A 23,670-nucleotide genomic window follows, 5' to 3' on the forward strand; every position below is an offset into this window, starting at 1 on the left:
ATAATTGAAGTACACACTCATCATAGAAAAAAATAGAGAATGCACAAAAACAAATAAAAGAGAAAAAAGAAGAAAAATTGATTGCCCTTCATTTTTTATCATCCAGAGATAACCCTGGTCATATTTTGGTATATTATTGACTCTTTTCTTTGTTGGTGTGTGTGTGTGTGTGTGTGTGTGTGAGTATGTGTGTGATTTTAAAACACCATCTTGCAGGGCACCTGAGTAGCTCAGTGGGTTGAGTGCCTGACTCAGGTTTCAACTCAGGTCTTTTTTTTTTTTTTTTTTTTTTTTTTATTTATGATAGTCACAGAGAGAGAGAGAGAGAGGCAGAGACACAGGCAGAGGGAGAAGCAGGCTCCATGCACCGGGAGCCCGACGTGGGATTCAATCCCGGGTCTCCAGGATCACGCCCTGGGCCAAAGGCAGGCGCCAAACCGCTGCGCCACCCAGGGATCCCTCAACTCAGGTCTTGATCTCAGGGTCCTGGCATTGAGCCCCCACATCGGGCTCCATGCTCAGTGTGGAGTCTGCTTGAGGATTCTCTCTCTCCCTCTCGCCCTGCTCGCTTTCTCTCTCTTTCTCTCTAAAATAAATAAATATTTAAAAAAGAAAGATAAAACACCATCTTGCATCTTCAATTTTATATCTTTAATTTTAATTTAATCTACTCTAACTTTTTGAGGCCCCTGCTGTGGTGAGTGGTCACAGACTCTGTTTTCTCTGATAACACAAGCCAGAAACAGAAACAAAAGATGGTCTGGCCTGTGGGCTTGACCCAGTATGGCTCCTCCATTTCTTATGTCTGGGTCAAGTGAGCAGTGTCTACCCATCATCCCAACTGAGAGTCGAACAGAGCATCTGGCACACTCTTTGCTTCGGTGCTCAAGGCTCATGTGATCAAAGCACAGAAAGTCAGCTGTGGCTGGGAAGACAATTTGCAAAGGTGACCCGAGTATCATAAATGGATCTTTGGGTTTTGTTAAGGTGTTATATGGACAAGAATATTTAGCTAGAAACATGTCATTTGCTGAAGATTATGCAGAAGGTACAATAAATGGATTGGAAAATGCTTAGAGATTTTTTTCCCCCTGGAGAACAGTGGAGAAAATAAAAAGTCATTTAGAATGGGAATTCAATATATTTATCTTCCATGCTGTGGGGTTTACTTTTAAAAGTTGCTTTGTGAACTGGAAAGTGCTATGTAAAAATAATATTAGCATTCATTGTTAGATCATTTGTGTGGAGCGAATGGATATGTGTGTCTATATAGACATACGCACAAAGCCTGCTTTCAGAATTTAAATTTATAAAATCGTAATCAAAACACGTAAACTTGAAGAGCTGCTATTTCTGCTTTTGAGCTCACGCAATTTTATTTGCGTGCATTGTTATAGATTTTGATGCCCCAATTTGGCTCTCATTCTGTTATAGTATTTCCTGTGGGCGATCTTAAGATTTCTTTGTATTAGTTTTATCCTGAAAAAAGTATCACTAACACAAATGTGTATCCATCGAGCAGATTGGCTAACCAAGGGAGCTGTCCGGAGTCTTTGCTTTCCAAAAAGCTGAAGCAAGTCATTTGCAAGATTTGCAAGACAAGGCGGTCCCTTTTCAGATCCCAAGTCTTTTGCAACCAGTGTAGCTCCCAGGAAGGCAGGCAGGCCTACATCTGTGGGAGCACTAGCCTGAGCCAGGAAGAGGAGGGGCTCTAAATAAAAACCTTCAGAGGGACGGCCCTCACTTTTCAGCTCTCAGTCTAAATTGATTTGGAAGACAGTGGGCCTCAATGATTCAGAAGCCAAAGCCTCACAGCCCAGCCATGTGCAGCTAGGTACCTGGCAATGGCTCCTTGATGGGTAATGGTGAGATTTTAAACTTTAAACTAGCATCAAGGACTCCAACTAGAAACCCACCCCAAACTCATTTGCCTGCAGGAGCCCAGCCTTGCTTGGGACCTATTCCATTCTGTTTCCAAGGCAGCAACCACATGACCTCTGTTCTTCCTGGGCATGTCAGCACCTAAATTCAGGTCTTCCTTCTTAAGATCTGGCTAGTCCTCTATTCTGACTTGGTGCCAGGAATCTGGGGCTCCCCTGAGTGTGCAGACATTTGAGTCAGGAACAGCGGCCATAGACTTTCCATGTTCTGGCATTCCAGGATGCTATGTTTCTGAGGTGGGGTGGCGTGGACACCCCGTCAGTCATGCAAGCTGGAGAACGCTCTGAACTCTTATCCCTCCTCCCCACTCTATGTGCAGAGAGTCACTGGGCCTACCACTATTCCTGGTACTTCTTCCCCTCCCCAGTTCTAGTTCCAGCTTTTGCGACCCCCTCCCTGTCCTCCTCCCCAGCTTGTCCTTTTGATTCCTGCAGTCCTCTCTCTGCTCCCATCAGGACTCTACTCTTGAAGCCAGGGCAGTGGTCCCCAAACTTATGAAATGTAGTGTATTAGTCAGGGTTCTCCAGAGAAACATATATATGAACGAACATATATATGGGTAATTTCCTGTAAGGAATTGGTTTACATGATTATGGAAGCTGAGAAGTGCCCTGATCTCCCATCTGCAAGCGGGAGACCCATGAGAGCTGGGGCTGTAGGTTTCAGTACTAAATTCGCAGGCCTGAGAAGCCAGAGAACCAGTGGTGTACAACCTGGTCCAAAGGCAGAAGTCTGATTCCATCTCAAGCGGTCTTAGTAGATTCTTTCTCTCCACCCCCTTTGTGTGTTGTTTTGTGTTTTATTCCTCATATTCCAAAGGGAGAATCTTCTGAGAAAAGCTTCCCGCAAGACACATAAACTGTAGTTCCCCGAAGCAAGCACACATCTGCTTTCAGGGTCTGAGGACTCAGCAACTGAATGTGCAAAGCCCTGCACCCCCCACCTCACCCTATTCCCCCATGGCACCCCACGACCTACACACCAAGCTTTCTGGGGCAAGGCCCTATGGGAATCTGGGTGATCACCATGTGTTGTGCAGACAAGACAGTCTCGACTCCTTGACGTGGATGCTGGACCCTTGAGGGTCCAAGCCCTGCCTGCCTGTCCGGCATCGTGTCACTCTGTCCTCCCCTTTCTGCTAACGCCCCTCCCCATGAGGGCTCCCCTTGCCTGTCCCCTCCCAATCTACTCTGTGTCACCCTTTGTGCTCCTCCTGTTCCCAGAACCCCCCACCTGTATTTTCCTTAGCCCTTTATGATCACTTGACTGACAACCCTTCACCTTTTTAAACTTAACACAAGAATCCTCTGTGCTCATGCCTTTCTGCTAGGATAAAGAGAGATGTCCTTCATTCAACAAATATTTACAGAGTCCTTTGCACATGTCAGGCACTGTTCTGGGATGTAGTAGTGGACTTGACAGACAGAAATCCCTGTATTCAATTCATTTTCTAGAGAGGGAGACAAATAAGCAAATAAAAAAAATTAACGTGTTAAATATATATTATATCAGATGAAGGTGACATGGAGAAAAATAAAGCAGGAAAAGATACGGGCATGGATTTGGAGTAATCAGGACAGGTGTCGCTGATAAGGTGGTGGATGAGCAGGAGCCCAAAGCCATAGATGTCTGATGGGAGAAGGCTAATCCTCAAAAGGCCACGATGTATGCGGAGATACAGAGCAAATGTATTTGGCATGAGTGAGTCATGGCAAGGATTTCAGTGCAGTGGAAGTGGGCTGATCTAGAAAGAGGATGAAGTAAGCTCAGGAAGATCATGGGGAGCCAGGTCTTGTAACCCTCTTTTGCCTATTGTAAGGCCCTGACTTTTCCTGAGTGTTTGCTGGAGAGTTAGGGGAGGGTTTTGAGGGACATGATTTGGCTGACGTTTAGCCGACTGTAGGGGAAAGGTGGAAGCAAGGGTTGGGAGGCCATTGTAGTGGTTTAGATGGGAGGTGCTCATGACTCAGGTTAAGGGGAGGATGAGATGGTGAGAAGTGAACAGATTTAGGATTAGCTGAGGATATGGGATGTGAGACACATATTTGAACCAAGGATGACTCCAAAATTTTTAAACTATTTTTTATTGTTGTAAAATATAAATAACATAAAATTTATCATTTTTAAATGTATAGTTCAGTGGCATTTAAGTACATTCACACTGGGGTGTCTGGGTGGCTCAGTCGGTTGGGTGTCTGCCTTTGGCTCAGATCATGATCCCAGGGTCCTGGGATTGAGCACCGCATGGGAGGTCTGTTGCTCCCCTGCTTGTACTCTTGCTCTCTCTGTCAAATGAATAAATAAAATAAAATAAAAATAAGTAGATTCACATTGTGCAACCATTACCACTATCTCTAGAACTTTTTTATCTTCCTAAACTGAAACTTTATACCTTTTATTTATTTTTTTAAAGATTTTATTTATTTTTTCATGAGAGACACAGAAAGAGAGGCAGGGACATAGGCAGAGAGAAAAGCAGGCTCCATGCAGGGAGCCTGATGTGGGACTTGATCCTGGGACTCCAGGACCACGCCCTGAGCCAAAGGCAGATGCTCAACTGCTGAGCCACCCAGGCATCCCTCTCATTGTAGTTTTGATTTGCATTTCCCTAATGATCAGTGAAGTTGTGTTGAATGTCTTTTCATGCACTTGTTGGTCAACTCCAAAATTTGACCTAAGCAACTGGAAGAAGGGGGTTGGAGAAAATTGAGGGAAGAGCAGGTTTTGAGGGGGAAAATCCAGAATTCAATTTGAGATTTATGTTAGATATCCAAGTGGAGATATTGGTAAGGGATGGGACACCTGAGTCTAACATTCAGCTAATGGGCCCAGCCTAGACATACAAATTTGGGAATCATTAGCAAATAAGCATGCAAAGAGTAATGAGGTTGGATAAGATTCCAAGGGAATGTTTGTAGAGAAAGAGAGTCTGAGAACTCTATTTGAAGGATGAGATATAAAGAGAAACTAGCCAGATGAGGAGCAGCCAGTGGTCAGGAAGAGGGTGATGTATTCTGGAAGCCAACTGAAGACTGTTCTGAGGAGGAGGGAGTGATTTCTTATATCAAAAGCTACTGAAAAGGTGAACATAGGAGACTAAGAATCGTCTGTTGTTTAGCAACTTGGAAACCATTGGTGAAACGGTGTTGTTTTTGTGGGTTGGTCAGGTTGAAAGCCTGATTGGAGAGGGTTCAAGAGAGAAGAGGATGTGGGGAATTAGTGACAACACATATAAAGAAAGCACTTGAGAAGTCTTTATAAAGGGGTGCAGAAAAATGAGATTAAGAAGGATTTTTGTTAATGATAAAAATCAGCACATTTATACTATACATTGATAGGACTGACTCATTAATGATGGTGCCAGAAAGAAGGAGGAGAGTTACTGGAGCAGTGTGATCCTTGCTTCCAGTGCCTTTCCCTGAGCCCCTGCAGCCTGCTAGCAAAGCACCTCAGATACTTCTAAATGTACTAGTTGGCTTACTTCTCTCCCTCTCTTTGTATTTTTCAGCAATAATGCTGTGTTATAAACAACCCTAAAATCTCTGTGGCCTACAACAACTGATTTATTTCATTTCAGATTGGCTGCTGTTCAGCGACTCTCTGCCGGGCTTGACTGAGCCAGGAGAGGGCCAGGCTTTGAGTTGGGGTCTGGACTATTCCACGTGTCTCTCATTCTGGAACTGTGGCTGCCCTGCACGTACTCTTCTAGTGGCAGAGTGTAGAAGCACAAGAGGGGAAGCAAAAACACAAACACCTTTAAAGCCTCTGTTTGCAACAAGTCCACTCAAATTCTATCAAAGCAAGCTATAAGCCAGTCCCAGCAGGGAAGAAAAGTAAATGAGGTCCACAGACTGGGCAGGCCATGACCAGGAAGGGGAGGGAAGGGGGAAAAATGGACAAATAATACAATCCACCATATCTGATATAAGTTCCTAAACAGAACAATTTTGTTTCTTCTGTTTCTCCAGTGCTCAGCACCATGTCTGGTAAATTCTCCAAAATGAAGTAAATGCAAAAAATCTTGAAAGGCGAATATTACCAGCTCTTTTCTAACTACGGTTATGATTCTATTTCTTTTAATATGGGATCCAGAAGGATTTGGGTTTACATCCTAGCACCCTCGCTTTTTAGCTCAATGACTTTTGGCAGCAATATAAATAATAAAAATTAATAACAGCATTTTTTGAGTGTTTACCGTGTGCTAAGAATGCTGCTAGGGTTTTGGTTTATTATGTCATTTTAATGTTCAGGCAAATCTATGAGGTATTGTTTTCTCCACGTCATAGGTGAGGTGACTGAGAATCAGAGAGGTTCAATCACATCCTTGAGGTCACAGAGCTAGAAAGAGATGGAGCTAGAACCCAGCCTAGTAGGCTGTATAGCCTCCTTGCGAGCACCATGCTATGTCACCTCTACATGTTGAGTTAGGCCACCCAGTGTCAATTTCCTCATCTTAGAATAGGGATAAGCATGAGAATGTTCACTTTGTAGAATCATTAGAAGATTAATTGAAAAGCCCTATGTCAATTACCCGGCCCAGTGAAGCTTACACTCTGGGCACTCAATAAATATTCTTTCTTTTCTTCCTTTTTTATTTCACTTCTGACTCCCGCTGCCAGACTTGATGGATAACTTTTCTTCAAGATCTCATGCACATAATACATCAATTATAACTTTGTTAAACCTACAATTCTCAACCTCTAAGACCCCCACAGGCCATCTGCTGAAATTTTCTCTGAAATCAGACCATTAGCAGTGGATTTCTAAAGCCCTTGCGAAGACTTTCAAACTGGCTCAGTATTTCTCTTGGCTGTTGAATTATTCACATCCCCTGATGGATTCTGAAGTCGGCCTCCTACTGAGGAGGTGGATTTATAAGTGAAGCTCGGGCCAGTCCTTTGATGTTTCAGTTGAGTAGGTGGTAAGTGAAAGAAAGCAAAGCACCAAGCCCAGAGAAAGGGTGTGTCTGTGCCAGTTGTGCTCCACAATTGTAGTCATAGAGGGCGGGAGGAGCAGATTGTATGTCAAAAAAAAAAAAAAAAAAAAGAGGATGCTTCTTTCTGAGGGCAGAGCGTGAGAAGAGAGGAAGAAGAAACATTTAATGAGTACCTACTATGTGCCAGACACCTCAGAGATGTAATCCTATTAGATCCTTAAAAAAAAAAAAAAGGTCTATTTTAAAGGCAAGAAACTGAGGATCTGAAAAGTTAAGTAACTTGAGCAATTTTAAAAAGATAAGAATCAGAAAGTATATATATCAAACGGAATTAAGTTTGTCTGAGAGTGACAGAAAACCCAAATGCAGTCCAATTGGAATCAATCCAGGGCTGGCAAGGCCTTCCTTGGCATTGGAGACCCCGGCTCCTCTAACCTCATTGTCGTACCAGCCTTTGTCCCTGGCATCCACTACGTGGAACTGCTCAGGAATAGAGGGGATTTATCCTGGAAGAAAGGAATGACACGTCTACTTATATCCAGCTGGGCAAAACTTGGTCACATGGCTGCTCAGAGCTGGAAGGGAAGCTGAGAGATGGGGCGTACTGCCCATGGAAAAATTAGGGCTTCTATTTTTAAGGATGAAGGAGAGAAACAGATACTGGGTACACCAGCAATCTCTGTTGCAAGGAAGGTAAATCTAGGTCCCTGTCACTCCAGCGAACCCATTGCTCCTACCGTATCACCTTCCTTAAGAGAAATGCCATTGCCACAGAGACTTCTTTCTGGCCTAAAGTGCCCTATGGACAACCATGATAGGAACAGCTGGGTCTCATCGAGTGCTTACTGGTATAGGAAGCAAAGGCAAAAGAAAAATGAAATTTCCTTACTACCTACAGCTCTCTGACAAGTCCTTGAAACAGGCAGAGTGACATTCCTCTAGGAAATCAGCTGCCTTGATGTTAATACTTTGCTAAGGGCAAAAGGCAATCTCGGGATCCTGTAAATCTACTTTAACATATAAAAATTCCTTTGGAAACTTCCTTTATTTCTACCTCCCAAGATACTTGTTGGCAGTCATCTCCCAAGCAGAAGACCCTGATATATATCTGAAGGGTCTCATGACTAGGGTTTCATTAGACAGTAATAAATGACCTTTTCCTAACAATAACTGGCCCCCCTCAAGGGAAATCGCTTAGGTTTCCCCCTGGAAACCTTGCTTCCAAAATTTCTTTTTTTTTTTTTTTAAGGTTTTATTTATTCATGAGAGAGAGAGAGAGGCAGAGACACAGGCAGAGGGAGAAGCAGGCTCCATGCAAGGAGCCTGATGTGGGACTCAAACCCGAGAATCCGGGATCACGCCCTGAGCCAAAGGCAGATGCTCAACCACTTAGCCGCTCAGGCATCCCTCCAAAATTTCTTAGAGACTAATGCTATCCCTAACCTCCCCCAACTTGAAAGTATATAATGGGCCACTCCTCATGACCCCAGGGCAGCTCTTTCTGCCCAGGGGTCCTATCCCCATGTTTAAATAAAACCACCTTTTTGCACCAAACACGTCTCAAGAATTTTCTTGGCCATCAGCCCCAAACCCCAACATCTTTCCTGCATCAGTTACTGTGAGCCAGGCACCATGCAACATACCGTATGGCAGTATCTTATTTAATTCTTCAATAACCTATAAAGCAGGAACTTTATTCCACCCCGCCCCCTTTTACAAAGGAGGAAACAGACCCAGCAAGATAGCACGTTCAAGGTCAGACCGCTAGCAAATATCATCTGGTTCCATACATCAAATGACAAACAGGATCTGCACTGCAAGAAAGACTCCAAGCCTAGCCTTTTCATTGTTATCTCTGCTTCCTGTGTGTTCCCACTTCCAGGGCCTCTGCTCCTGCAGGTCTCCTTTCCCGAACCCTATTCTTTCAATCTCTCACCGCCCCTTACAAAGTCCTCCTTCTATTTACCAGTAAACACTCTGAGAATTCACATCAGGCCAGGCATTGTACTAGGTGCTTGGGACCCTGTAATATAGAAAGGGTCCTGCTGATGGTCCCTGACGTCCCTACTCTGATGAAGCTCACATGTGACTTGAACACTGAGCACCTAAGTGTCCATGATGTGACATGAAAGGGCCATAACAATCAAGTGGTGCACAGTGCCCTGGGAGAAAGGTGAATGAGATGTCTCTACTGTCTATAGGGAGCTAAAGGACGCTTTATACAGAAGGAGAAATTCCTTATGCTTTTTTTCCAATAGTTTCAAATAAAACATTTATTTGTCTTGTATCCTTTCCTTTCTTTTAAATTCTTCTCGTGTGCCTTTCTCTAGTGCCTCCCACTCCCACTTACTTTGATCCTCTTTGTCCATCTATCTTACTTCCCTTCACAAGTGGCTTTGGGGAAGAATGGCTCCTGTCCATCACCTCCCCTTCTGGGCCTTCCATTCTCTCTTTAACTGCACCACTCTGCTTCTGCCCCAACACTGCACTAAATACTGCCAAATACTCTGGCTTTTTCCCAGCTCATGATTAATAATCCAAGTCTTTTTTTCCTCTGGATGGCAGGTACATTAATCACACAGTTATTGTGTATCTGGTATTTCTGTGCATTATCTTATGTAGCTCTCAGGATAGCCCTAGGAGGTTGATGCTTTTGTTAACGTCATTTTGCTGTTAAGAAATTGAGCTCTGGAGAGGTTGATTACCTGCCCAAGATCACCAGGTAGGAGATGGTGAAGCTGGAACTCCAACTAAGGTTGACTAGCCCTGGCGCCCAAGCTCTTAATTATCCCTCCTCCAAAAAACAAGAGACAACACTGTAGGGGAGGAGAGTAGGAATGGACCAAGAATTGCAGATGTGGCCTATGAAACATGGTAGAGAATTGAAATAGCCTCCGTTGGGAAAAGGGATGGAGGACGACTGTGAGACGTATCGATTAAAGGTATCAGCATGGAGGGCACAGATGAAGTTAGGCATCTTTCTTTTTTTCTTTTTTTTTTCAGTCTAACAAGGTCAAATTTTATGTTCTGGACAGCCTCAAATCCATACTGATCAAGTTTCTTTTTCTCTTTCTTAAGTTTTTAATTTAAATTCCAGTTAGTTAACATACAGTGTTATATTAGTTTCAGGTGTACAATATAGTGATTCAGAGATTGACACTCTTAATTGCATTTTACAAGAGCTGCAGTGGTTGGGTTGATATGCTGTTTTGAATACCAAGGATGTGAAGCTAAAGATAAGATGGACAGAGGGTTTGAGGATGTTAGAAAGAAGGTAGCTGAGATGATTGGCCGTGGGATCCAGGGTTAAAAAGGCAGGAGAGGTAGAGTTAAAATGAAAACAGACTATTGGACCAGGAGAAGAAAGAAAGGTCAAGCTCAGAGAGCAAATTTGCAAGCGTGAGGAAGTGGAAAGGGTAGAAAAAGAAGAGGATGTCTTGAAAGTGGGTGGGATGTCCCAGTGGAGTCGCCTCAGGGGTTCACAGCCATGAACATTCATACACGTCTCCATGCCACACGGGAAGACAAGTCTGATGCTTTTGAATGTTCCCAAAATTCTCTGACTTAGTTTTATGACACAAAATGGCATCTCTTTCTCCTCCCATAGGGAGAGGGGACTCTTCTTCCATCTCTTCACTAGGATTCTGTATTAACTATGAAGACCTGAGTTTTTTTGAAGGCCAAGCTCTGGAATTTCCTAAGTAAAAAGCAGATCTCAAGCTTACTGGCAGGAATGGAAAAATGAAAAGATGTTTGCTTCATAACAGTGAAATAAAAACATATGAATAATCTTCCATGGAGTCATAACTTAATGTCTATCAGCAAGGAGCAGAAAAATAAATTATAGCACATCCATACAATGGCATATGAAGCAGCCAAAACTAAAAATGAGGCATCTCTTTATGTACAGAATTATATAACGTCCAAGATCTATTGTTAAGTAAAAAAATCATGTATGTACATATAAGCCAGTGAGGAACATAATATGAGTTGAGATATAACATAGTATACTTTCTTGGTTGTGTACACAAGATCTTTGGAGTAACCTTCTGGGTAAGGGCATCAGGGGAAAGTGAAGTGGTTCTGGCACTCCTTGAACAGTAGGAGCCCTGTAACTGGATCTTGGCCAAACAACAATTGGAGCAGACCACTTCTGGGGTTTATTTGGGGACTTTTAATTGCAAGACAACATGAGTAAATATGCATAGCCAGTGTACCCTCAGACACTGTATACTCACCCACAGTGTGATACCTTCTCTGCTACCTCTGATGTTGTGTTAATTCAAGGGTGTGCATGTGGGGAGAGTTTCCACAAGACAGAGCAGACTCACATGAGCAAATGCTGGAAATGGTTATAGTCCTCAAAACCCTGAGGACAGTGGCTCTTATTCAAATGGGTGCAACATTTGGGTTCTTTCTTCATTGAGTGATTTTGTGGTATCATGATATACAGGATCTTCAACTGAGTTTTCTGTTCTATAGATAAAGGTGCATGTTGGAACTCCTTTCTCCCAGATCACCACCAACACCAGTAGTTGATTTTATCCTTCATGGAATCACCTATGCCAAATTTCAAGGAATAACCTTTTCAAGGGTGTTTTATTCTTCACTATGAAAACTTCATTTAAGTTCAGATTTACTCATGACACAAGCCATCTCTACTGAAGAGAATCTTTATCAGTTGGGTATTAGGTGTGCAGAAAGAGTTAACATAGCAGGCCTGAGACAGCTTATGCTTCAAGTGGTCATCTTGCAAAGTGGTCCTCAGCATCTGGGAACTTGGATCTCCAGAGGGTTCCCACCACCCTGTTAAGAGTGACTCACTATGCCTAAACTGTTTATGCAAACGATGTGATTTATGCTGAGCACTTGCTTTCCTCCTTGGAGTCTGCAATTTTGGTTTGCCAGTAGAAGTTGCCAACCTGACTAGCCCCCAATTAAAAACCTTGCTAAGTCTTTAAAGAGCTCCTTTGGTAAACAGTATTTCACAAATGTTGTTACGACTCCTTGAAGGGGAAATTAAGCAAGTCCTGTGAGAGTGTACAGGGAAAGAACCCCACAGGGGGAGGACTCTTGGAAGCTTGAGCCTTGTTTCCTTCAGACCCATTCTCCCCATTCATCTTTTCCCTTTGTTGAGTTTACTTTATATCTTTTCACTATAATCATAGGATTATGATTATATGCTGAGTCCTGTGAGTTTTCCTAGGGTAATAGCAGCTGTTGGAAAAAATAAATGCCAAGATTCAGAGGCCCAACGCAATAGCTTATTTCTTGCTTATATAAAGATCAATGCCAGTACTCCTGGTGGGTAGATATGTTCAGTCATCGCAGACCCAGGTGCCTTCCATCTTGTATTTTACCTTCTTCTAAAGTCTTTGCAGCCTGTCCATTAAGTTTGCAGATGGAAAAATGAGACTGTGGAAGATACATGCCCACTTCTTAGCCCTCCTCGTCACCTTAACCCCAGTGTTGGCCCCAAGATGACATCAGTACTTCTGGCTACATTCCGTTGGCAATTACTAGTCATATGGTTCCCTATAGATACAAGGGGGCTAGGAAATGTGCTCTGCTCAGTAGCTGTTGCCCTGCAGCTACTCTGTGGAAAGAAAGCATAAATCCTTATGAACCTTATGATGCACTCAACTTCCTCCCAAGTGCCTATGAGACAACACACAGAAGTTATATTGTTCTTGCCCATATGAAGGTTGGCATGTAAAAGGGAATAGGTCACCCCAAAGTTGCATAGGCAAGGCTAATTTTTCCTGGAAGTCTTTCCTATTAGACCCCTTCTGTGTTTCCATAGTAACTGGTGCTGATCCCTCTCATAGCACTTACAAGATATTGGAACTTTACAGATTCTTGTTTGACTCGCCCATTAAATTATAATATTTTTGAGGCCACAAATTTAGTTGTTTTATTGACCAGCATATTCTGTGCCCTGCATGGAACCTGGCACTTCTGAGAAGAACAGTAAATGCATAAAGGAATAAACGGTTGAATGGGACAGTGAGGTGCAGTGTAGTACCGTGTTGTGAGCATGTACTTCAGAGTTAGTCAAAATTTCTTGTCTCTTATGACCTTGTGAAAGTTACTAAGCTTCTCTGAACCTCAAATGTTCATTCTTAGTATGAGGAGAAAAATACCAACTTTGCAACGTTGCTCTGAGGATTTTCTGAGATTATGAGTATGTTTACAGCACCTATGGGCTAGGCACATAGTAAACCCTGGAAAAATAGTATTTATTATTAATACAAATGGCAGCCAGTGGGATACCAGTTTCAACATTCACTTATTCCAGATACACTCCTAGATGCAAGCCATGAGAAGCCATAGAAACCAAAGATGGCCAAATTGTGTGCAAGGGTGATGAGAGGGAAGAGTGTGGGGACAGAAGCTTCATTTCATTGGGGAGAGGGTCTTCCTAGGAGGGGAAGGGGACTCCTTCCCTTGTCCTTGCCCTCACAGAGTGTTAGATTGACAATTCTCAAGGCAGTGCCTATTCTCCCAAGAATTCACAAAATGTTAAGCCTGTCTCACACCTTTACAACTACATCGTTTAAGACAGAGCTCTGATCTCTTCTTCATTCACTCATCCATATAAGAAATATTTTAAGAGTATCCACCTTGATCCAGACACTGGGAATGAATAGTAATGAACAAAGAAGACCAAGATCTTCTCTCATGGAGCCTACATTTCAGGGAAGAATACAGACAACCCACTAATAGTTATGTCACATGTAGACAGTGAAAAATAAGATTTTTGGCAGCATTGTGGGTATATGGTTCCTCTTTCTCGAGTTCTGCAGTCTCAAGATAAACTGTTAGGAAATGTATCACAGGTGATAGTTCTAGTGCTGTCATTTGGCCTTCTTCAACTACTGCTTCTTAATTATGCACACACACACATACACAATTACCCAAAATTTCCTTTCATATTATGTTTCTGATGGGTCTACTTTATCTCATAATCATCTAAGCCCCTGTGGTTGTTTTCAGGGTTTTTGTTTGTTTGTTTGTTTGTTTTATTTTTTACTGTTTTAAAGCAATAGAAACCTTTTAGATTCTTTCTAAACTCCATGTCAGGATAACCCCAGTGTAAAAGCAGTTCTTCTCTGACTCAAGAGGGGTTTCCACCTGCTTTTCCTCCACCAAGTTCCCTACAATGGCCCTCAGTCTCTCATCAAGGAACTCAGGGCTACAAGGAACACAGTTTGAAAGCCATGAGTAAAGTCTTACTAAGTAGTGGGAAACTGATAATGAAATTCAAGCCCAGTTCAGTACACAACACTCAGGAACAAGGGAAAAATAGCAAACCCGTAAAGGTTAAGGATTTGCAACTGTGTGGTGGAGACTTTTCAGAAGAATGCCTGGGTGGCTCAGCGATCTGCCTTCGGCTCAGGGTGTGATCCTGGGGTTCCAGGAACGAGTCCTGCATCAGGCTCCCTGCATGGAGCCTGCTTCTCCCTCTGCCTGTGTCTCGGCCTTGCTCTCTGTGTATCTCTCATGAATAAATAAATGAAATATTTAAAAATAAATAAATAAAAGATATTATTTGAGAGAGAGAGAGACAGAGAAGGAGCTGGGAGAGGGACAGAGGGAGAAGCAGACTCCCCACTGAGCAGGGAGCAGTGTCTTCCCTGCTCAAAACCCATCTCTCTGTGCTCCCCTCTTCAGGCATTTTGACTTTATCTATTCTCATTCTTGGGGGTGGCCCTTCTGGGTTCTCTTTGGGGTCATTCCCGTCATCAGGCAGATACACTCTGGACTCACATCAAGCAAACAGCAGCCACAATGGAGCCATCCTGATTCCCCATCCCCTTCATCTCTAGCTCAGGCTTCCTCCTCTGAGCTCCAGAAATGTCTGTTTGCTTTGATGCCATCTCCAGGAGGCGATCACGTTTAATTTGTCCAGTACAGAATTCTTGATTTTCTTCCCCATGCCTGTCCTACATGTAGTTTTTCCCTGTGGCTAAACATCTATCTGTTTGTTGCTCAGGTGGATCCCTGCGCCCCACCACGCTCCCACCTCCCTCATTCTCTTCTCTGTAGTAATAAAGGTCTATATCCTGTTCCTAAAGTTATGGAGAAGCAGTCTTACACCGTGGATACATTTCTAGGGTGAGTGTTGTTATCACCAAGGAGTGTGTACTTGATCAAAGGCTCTTCCTCTGTTTGTTGACACAATTGTGTGCTGCTTTGTCTCTTGGTCTGTTCATATGGTATATTCCATTAACTGATTTTTAGATGTTAAGTCAACTTTGCATTCCTTGGATAGATCCCACTTGGTCATGGTATATAATCCTTTTTATATGTTGTTGAGGTCTATTTTCTGATGTTTTGTTAGGTTTTTTTTTTTAAAGGGGTTGTTTGTTTTTGTGTCCCAAAGTATTCTTTTTTTCTCTCACAAACTGGAGCTAGATTTATTTATTTATTTATTTATTTATTTATTTATTTATTTATTTATTTTTATTTATTTGTTTTTAAAGATCTCATTTTTATTTATTTGAGAAAGAGATAGGGAGATAGAGAACACAAACAGGGAAGGACAGAGGGAGAGGGAGAAGCAGACTCCTTGCTGAGCATGGAGCCCGACATGGGACTCCATCCCAGGACCCCAGGGTCATGACCTGAGTTGCAGGCAGACGCTTAACCAACTGAGCCACCCAGGCGCCCTCAGATTGAACCTTTAAACCCTTTTCTGGATTTCCTTGACACTCCAGAGGTCCCCTTTGGATCTCTGCCACAGATCTCTCCCCTCTGTGGCTTTTAAGAGTTATCACTGCCTAGACTTTGCTCCCGCCACTCCCTGCCTCCTTGTAGGTTTCTCCTGGGGACAATTTCCAATAAATCACTTCCACACAAGTCCTCTTCTCAGGTGCTGCCGGGGATCAGCCTCAGTCACTGGCATGGAGGAGAAGCATCTCTGGTCACGCTGCCCCTCACAGACATTCACCCGGCTCTGTGGATTTTCCTGCAGGTGATTTACGCCCTCAATACCCGCCAGGATGAAGCGGAGGCCAGCATGGAGGCTCTGCGGGAAGCCCACCAGGAGGAACTCCAGAATGCCGTGGCGGAGACCAAGGCCAGGCTCCAGCAGGAACAGGGCCATGTGGAGGAGGAGGCCCTGCTCCAGCGCATCGAGGCCCTGGAGAGCGCCCTGGAGCTGCAGAAGAGGCTGACACAGGAGGCCCTGGCGCAGTCGGCCTCCTGCAGGCTGGAGACCAAAGAGAGGGAGCTGAGGGTGGAGGCCGAGCACGCTGAGCGGGTCCTCACCCTGTCCAAGGAGATGCTGGAGCTCAAGGCTGACTATGAGAAGAGGCTCCGACACCTGACGAGCCACGAGGCACCCCAGTGGGGCCGGCTTTCCCAGGAGGGCCCCGAGCCCAAGGGAGAGCCAGGCCACAGCCACGAGATGCGGGAGGTGCTGCTGGAGGTGGAGCGGCTGCGAGCAGAAAACCAGCAGCTGAGCAAGGACTACGCCCGCAAGGCAGAGGAGCTGCAGGCCACCTATGAGCGGGACACCGAGACCATCCGGCAGGCCATGCAGCAGTCGGTGAGCGAGGCCCTGTGGCAGTGGCAGGAGAAGGAGACGGACCTCCGCAAGAACTTCCAGGTCCAGGAGTCGGCCCTGCAGGCCCAGGTCAGGAAGCTGGAGGGGGATCTGGAGCACCGAGGCCGTAAGATAAGTGACTTGAAGAAGTATGCCCAGAAGCTGAAAGAAAGGACTCAGGTAAGGCATGGTCTCTTGATGGCTTTCCACTGGGATCAGAAATACAGTCCCTGATTTTATTTTATTTTTTTATTTTTTTATTTTTTGGGTCAGTCCCTGATTTTAACACCTACTATGTGTCAGCCACTGTGCAGGGCACTTGACAGCTATCCAGGTGATTCCTATTATTTCCCTTGCATCCAAGTACATTCTGTGAGGATGTATTTATGGAGTGCTTCCTACGTACCAGGCCCGGGCTATGGGTGGGAGACCATGGCGAGCCGGACAAGGTCCCTGACCCCAGAGAGCTTAGACACTTAGAGTTTCCAGAGAAGAAGACAGTTTTTGTCTAGAAATTGAGAGGCTTAGAGGCTAATCTCGCTGGGCCTACAGCTAATGTTTCTTAACTCATTCTAAAGCCCTGCTCATCCCAGAGCGACTTGCCTGTCCCCAAATCCTTGGGGCTTGGCTTTCGTGGGGAGCCAGACCACTGACACACCCCACACACTCACAGAGCCCCATCTCTGAAAGTTGCAGCAGCTAATATTCTTAATAATCCTTGAGCATTTTTCCTGTCCCAGACGCTTTCTCACATTTAATCCTCACTACAGAAGAGTGAAATAACATGCCCAAGGTCACACAGCCCATCAGGATGAGTAGGGATCTGATGAACGGGAGGCACGGAGTTCCAGAGACAGGAGCTGACGCTGTGCACTGACCTACCTTTCAGATCTGATGCCGGTTCTGTGCACATTGCGTGTCTCCACAGAGAACTGCCCCAGAGAAATGAGACCCTTTCTGTCTTTTTAGGACCTGGATGTGCAGCTCAAGGAGGCTCGGCAGGAGAACTCAGAGTTGAAAAGCACTGCAAAAAAACTGGGGGAGAAGCTGGCTATTGCCAAAGACAGACTGATGCTGCAGGAGCGTCCCGTGAGCCAGAAAACTGGTGAGATGCACTGCCACGGGTTTTTTTACACAGAGAAGAGCAGCTGTCAGGTTGGCTGGTGCTTCTTGCAGCCTTGAGACGTGGAGGGAGCAGAGCGAGGGGCAGAGCTGTGTGATCTGACTCCTGGTAGGTGAGCTCAGTCCAGGAGGGGACAGGTGAGCTGCCTCCCAGAGCTGCCACAATACAGAGAGCTAAAAGGCATGATACAGAGGGACCTTTTGCCCTCAAATACTTCTTCCCTGGGCCTACCACATGCCCGAACTTCTCCGCCCTGGCTTTTCATCCATGCTTAAGCAACACTTCGTATTTTTCCCATGATTTCACACAGTCTCGTTACTGGGTCTTTCCAATAGGTCTGTGAGCGGGTGTCATCAGTGTCCCCCATGGTCAAGATGAAGAAACGAGGCTGAGGAAGGCTAAGTGGCTACCTCAAGGCCACTAGCTCGAGGCCACTGCAGAGTGCCTTCCAGTAGAGTCTTTTATCAGAAAGTTCTTGAATACCCACAGTGTGATCAGCTTGATACTAGGAGATGTAACAAAGGCACAAAACATGGGCTCTGCCCCTAGGGAGCATATGGGACAGTGACTTCACAGCCCAGAGCAATATGGTATCATATGGTGGCCCAGGCAACAAGGGAACGAAGTGTCCGGGAAAGAAGTCACCATGGGCTGGAAAAGAGTGGAGGAGGAGAGGTTTGAGTTGGAACCAGGAGTATGTGGAGGATTTAGTGCAGTGTTTTCAAAAGTAGGGCATGGATACCTCCTGAGAATATGGGAAGAAAACAATGAGCATTTCTAGTTATATTTATTTTTTGTCTTATGCTTTGCATTTAAATCTTTCGAAAGTATATATATCCGGGAATGTGCTCAATGTTTTTTTCAACGTATGGAAAGCACCATCAAAAAGCTTTGACGATAATTAGTTTAAGAAGCTAGAACAGGGCAACCGTTTGAACTCAGGATGCTGCAGGAGCAAAGACGACAATCACCACTTTGACAGCGCTTGAGGGCCAGAAGGCCACCGAGCAGGAAGTCCACTAGGCAGTGACGGGCAAAATAGTCAAAGAGCAGAATGGGTACCTGGCTGCAGAAGACCTTGAGTACAAGGTCAAGGCCAGGGGCATTTTAAATGATGTTAAAACTTACACTTGCAGATGACATGAAGACGGAACTAGTTTCAGAGAAGGAAGCCCTAGGGAAGGCGAATGACCTTGAAAGCCGCAGTCTTCATCCTCAGCAGGACCCAAGCCTTCCCAAGGAGTGTTTGTGCACCAAAGGAGGCCCAGACGTACAGGTAATGTCTGACCCATTCCTGGGAATGGAGAAGTCACAGGAGGCTTTGCCAGATTGAGCTTTGGGTAGAGGCCAGTCTCCAACTATGACAACCATTTGGCAGCAGCAGGTCCCATGGTTTTAGGGGTAGATGTGTGGGTGTGAAGTTCCAGCTAACTTCTTGCCACTTGGAATTAGGCTACTAAGGAATATAGCAAAATTCTCCCAACTTCTATCATTGGCTCCTGGGAAACTGGAAACTTGCACAGGACTCCCACTATTGGTTCCAAATTGAAACAAGTAAAGCATTCTTGAGACACCGCCCTAGTGGGCTGGAACGTCTGCTCCTGTGACCAGAGGTACACAATTCTAAGGAGCCCTTTGCTGATGGTGGATAGAGTGAAGTCTCTTACGAAGATGAGAAATACGGTCTTACGAACTTTATGGCATCTTGTACTACATGCTGTAAAATCAGCGTGTAAATGTTGTACCAATGGCAATTCCTTGCTCCCCGCCTCATGCTGGCAGGTTTACAAGGGCCTTTTTCTTTTTTTACAGACCAAGAAAGAGGCGAATACGGAGATGGAATATATGAAGCAACAATATGAAGAAGACCTTCGTAAAATCAAACATCAGACAGAAGAGGAGAAGAAACATCTCAAAGACCAGTTAGTGAAGCGGCTGGAAGACTTGGTGAAGAAACATACCCTAGAAATCAAGTCTGTTCGCTCTTCGGTGGAGGCAGAGAGGAGAAAGCTGCAGAAGGTGGGACCCCCTTCAGAGATCCTGTTCGGATTCTCTCTTCTTTCATCTCCCTCCCTCCTTTTCTCTTGTATTTCTCCCTTCCTTCCTCAGACATTTACTGAGCTCCTGCTGTGTCCACATCTAAGCTTTTTTTCTGACCGAGGGAGGTGAGGGTCTTTTGGAGACACCCCTCAAGCTGTAGCCAGTAGGTAGGGCCTAGCATCGTTGACAGGAGGTAGAATTGTATCCTCTGAGCATTTAACTGAGGAAATTCAACTCTCCTCAGCACAGAGAGAAATAACATGAAGCAAGCACCCAGGCCCTAGCAGTTGCCTGGATTCAAAGCCCAGCTCTGCCACCCTACAGCTCTGTGAGCACAGTGAATTATTGAACGCGGGCCCCTCAGAGGGAAATCTTGCATGCCTTAGGTTCCTCATTTATAAAGCAGATGATGATAATAGCACCTCCTAGACTAGCTGCGAGGATTAAATGAGGTAATCTGCTTGGGAAAGCAAAGCATAGTATGTGCCTGGGGCATAATAGGTAGATGCAGGTGATTAATCAATCAGTGGCTTGCCAATGTGAGAGAAGATTCTTGGCCTCTGGGTACTGCTCCAACTTCCCATCAAAGGAGGCAGTTTTCTGCTTGAGGAGGAATGCAAAGCCTCATCTCTTCTTGTTTGCTGGGGAAAGCAAATAACACCGGTGACTTTTAGGAAAAGAATGAAGTATAAATCAATAGTATTGTGAACATAGTCTCTTTACGATGCAAAAGCCTGCATTATCAGCTTTGACTCTTTGCTCAAAGACAATCATAGAACGTTGAGGGATGCGGTGTTACGTGGTGGTTAAGAGTAGTAGGTCCTCAATAAATGTATGTGGGGGTAAATAAACTCACAGAAGACCCAAACTAGTCCAGGTCTAAGAAGTTCTGACACTTCCACTAGCTGTGTGACCATGGACAGGTCACTTAACTTCTCTGAAACATGATTTCTAAAATAAGGATAAATACTTCGAGGGCTTGTTATGTGGATTCCTTATGGTAGTGTATAAAAACTTTTACTTAGCTCAGTGCACAGCATGTAGTAAAAGTTCGGGAAATGGCAGCCCCCGTGGCTCAGCGGTTTAGCGCCACCTTCAGCCCAGGGCGTGATCCTGGAGACCTGGGATCGAGTCCCACGTTGGGCTCCCTGCATGGGGCCTGCTTCTCCCTCTGCCTGTGTCTCTGCCTTTCTCTCTGTGTGTATAAATTCTCTCATAAATAAATAAAATCTTAAAAAAAAAAAAGTTCGGGAAACAGTGGCTGTGATTAGTTACCATGTCCACTGGGTAACATCATGTGTGTTAATATCAGTTAGTTGCCTACTATACTTTTTTTTTTATTTTTAATTTTTGTGTGGGCTCACTATAGTTTGTAAAGCATTTTATTCTTAGGAACACGTTTCATCTTCCCAACAGGATTACAAAATGAATGCTCATAATTAATTAATTAATTAGTTAATTAAATTTTTAAAGATTTTATTTGAGAGATAGAGAGAGAGAGAGAGAGAGAGAGAGAGAGAGAAAGCATGTGAGAGGGAGAGAGAGCATGAGCTGGGGGAAGGGGTAGAGGCAGAGGAAGAAACAAACTCCCTGCTGAACAGGGAGCCCAATTAGGGGCTGAATCCCAGGACCCTGGGATCCTGGCCTGTGCCAAAGGCAGACACTCAACCAATTGAGCCACACAGGCGGCCCAAGAGGTGTTCATATTTTGGAGATAAGAAAATAGGCTCAAAGATGTCATGTATCAATTCACACAGTGAGTGCTGGAGCCAGTATTAAAACCTGATAGCCTGAGTCCGGAGCCCATGGTTCCCACCTCTGACCTGGGCAGAAAGCAACTGTATGGAAAGCATTTTCCTCTCATGAGCTGCAAATGGTCACACAAATCCAATCCTCACACAAATAGCTGAGCACTTTCTATCCAGAGCCACAGTCAGTGGGAGGAACAGTAGCTCTCCCAGAGCTACAGGTTACCCTGGTAACCTGTCAGCCAAGCCTGACTCTGAATGTAGAAATCCCATTTCGGCTTTAATCAAGGGACATGAGTCCATTTGGGAAATGAATCACATAGAAATAAATCGTGTTTCCCTCCTAATTTGGGGTGGGGGTTATGCTCCCCTCCTTTTTTTGAGGATCCCTTAGACCATTTATGTTGAACATAATTATCGCTAAGTCTACCATGTTGCTGTTTTTCTTTGTCCTATCTGTTCTTTTCTTTCACTTCTTTTTCTGTTTATTTTTGATTTATTGAATTTATTTCTTGTATTCCCATTTTTGTCTTCACTGATGACTTATTAGCTATTTTTCCTCTTTTTTAAAGATTTTTTAAATTTATTTGAGGGAGTGAGAAAGCAGAGTGAGCAAGAGAGAATAGAGTGGGGGGAGGGGCAGGGGAGAGGGAAAAGCAGACTCCCCCCTGAGCAGGGAGCCCAATGATGTGATGTGGGGTTCGATCCCAGGACCCCAGATCATCTCGAGCCAAAGGCAGACACTTAACTAACTGAGCCACCCAGCCGCCCCTCTATTTTTCCTTTTTTCTTGCGGGGGTGGGGTGCTCTAGTGATTATTCTAGGATTTACAACACGTTTCTCTAATTTATCATTGTCTGCCACCAAATATTATTTTACTTCACACACACATACACACACACACACACACACACATATATATTCACTGTACAAACCTCACAATACATTTCCATATATCTCTTCCTGACCTTTGTGTAATTGTTGTCATACATTTCACTTTATACATATTACAGGCTCAACAGTGCATTGCTTTTATATTTCCTTAAAAAGTCAATTATCCTGTAGAGGTAAGTTTTAAATGAGAAAAAAATATTTGTTATATATTTTATATTTTTAAATTGTAATATTATATTTATAATTTCCCATTTCCCATTTCTGCAGTCTTTGTTGCTTTGGCCTGAAGAACTCCCTTTAACATTTCTTGTGGTGTAAGTCCACTCACAGCAAATTCTCTGTTTTTATATGTCTGAAAATGTCTTTATTTTGCTTATTTTTGCTAGATTTAGAATACTAAATTTACGTGTGTTTTTTTTTTCTTTCTAAACTTTAAAGATGTCATTCAACATTTTTTGGTTTGCATTTTCTTCTAATGAAACCTTGGCAGCTCTCTTATTCCCCCTGTGTATAATAAGTCTTTTTGTTCTCTGACTGCTTTTGAGAGTTTATCTTTGCCACTGGCTTCCACACCTTCATTATGGTATGCCATGTATGAGTTTCTGCATGTATGTTTTTCTGCTTGGGGTTCATTGAATGTCCTGGATCTGTGGGTTTATAGTTTTTTCTAGTTGGGAAATTTTAAGGCCATTACCTCCTTCGACCTCCCCTCCTTCTTATATCGTCCTACAAGTCACTGAAGCTCTGTTCCATTTATTTTTGGTCTCCTTGTCTCTCTGTGCTTCAGTTCGGAAAGTTTTTGTTGCTGTAGCTTCAGGCTCATTCATCTTTTTTCTTTTTGTGCATCATATAATTTTTTAAAAGCCTATTTGGTTTATTTTTTCATTTCCAAAATTCTATTTGATCCTCCTTTACCGTCTCCCTTTCTCTCCTCATTATATTTATTTTCCTTTAAATTCTTGGGCATGTTTATAATTGGCTCTTTTAGCATTCTTATCTGTCATTTGGGGTTTGTTTTTTTTCTCTGGTTGAATTTTCTCCTGGGTATGATTCAAGTCCCATTTTCAAGCTTCTTTGGATATTTAGTAATGTTTCATTGGACACTGGACATTAAGCATTTAGAGTGTTAACGTGTTGAAACACTTCATTTTGTTATCACCATATTATGAGGGCTGAATTTTGTTTCAGCGAGCAGTTAAATTACTTGTGAATCAGCTTCATCCTTGCCAGACTTATTCTTTTTATTGTTAAAAGGTACCATTTTATAGGCTTTTAAAATTTTTTTTTAGGATAAGTTTAGAGTAACATTTGCTCTGGTGCCATTTTAGCTTTACTACTGAAGTGTGACCCTTTGTGGGGTGTAATGCCCCATGTATTGATTAAGATTGGTGTTATTACGATTACTGATGGTGATTCCGAGTGACATCTTTGACTTTGT

General features: G+C 43.8%; 1 protein-coding gene across 2 annotated transcripts in view; it reads left to right on the plus strand.

The window, feature by feature from the left end:
* FAM184B (family with sequence similarity 184 member B) overlaps positions 1–23,670 on the plus strand; it is a 132,962-nt gene that overhangs the window by 46,234 nt on the left and 63,058 nt on the right. For both annotated transcript variants that reach the window (XR_013367244.1, XM_077876774.1), the window contains exons 2-5: positions 15,855–16,607; positions 17,397–17,532; positions 18,687–18,826; positions 19,363–19,569. Coding sequence is in view for 1 of the 2 variants with exons in the window: in XM_077876774.1 (XP_077732900.1) it covers positions 15,855–16,607; positions 17,397–17,532; positions 18,687–18,826; positions 19,363–19,569 (1,236 nt within the window). In the remaining variant the exon portion in view is untranslated. The remainder of the gene's footprint in view (positions 1–15,854; positions 16,608–17,396; positions 17,533–18,686; positions 18,827–19,362; positions 19,570–23,670) is intronic.

This window comes from Canis aureus, chromosome 2 (assembly GCF_053574225.1).
Source record: "Canis aureus isolate CA01 chromosome 2, VMU_Caureus_v.1.0, whole genome shotgun sequence".
NCBI lineage: Eukaryota > Metazoa > Chordata > Mammalia > Carnivora > Canidae > Canis > Canis aureus.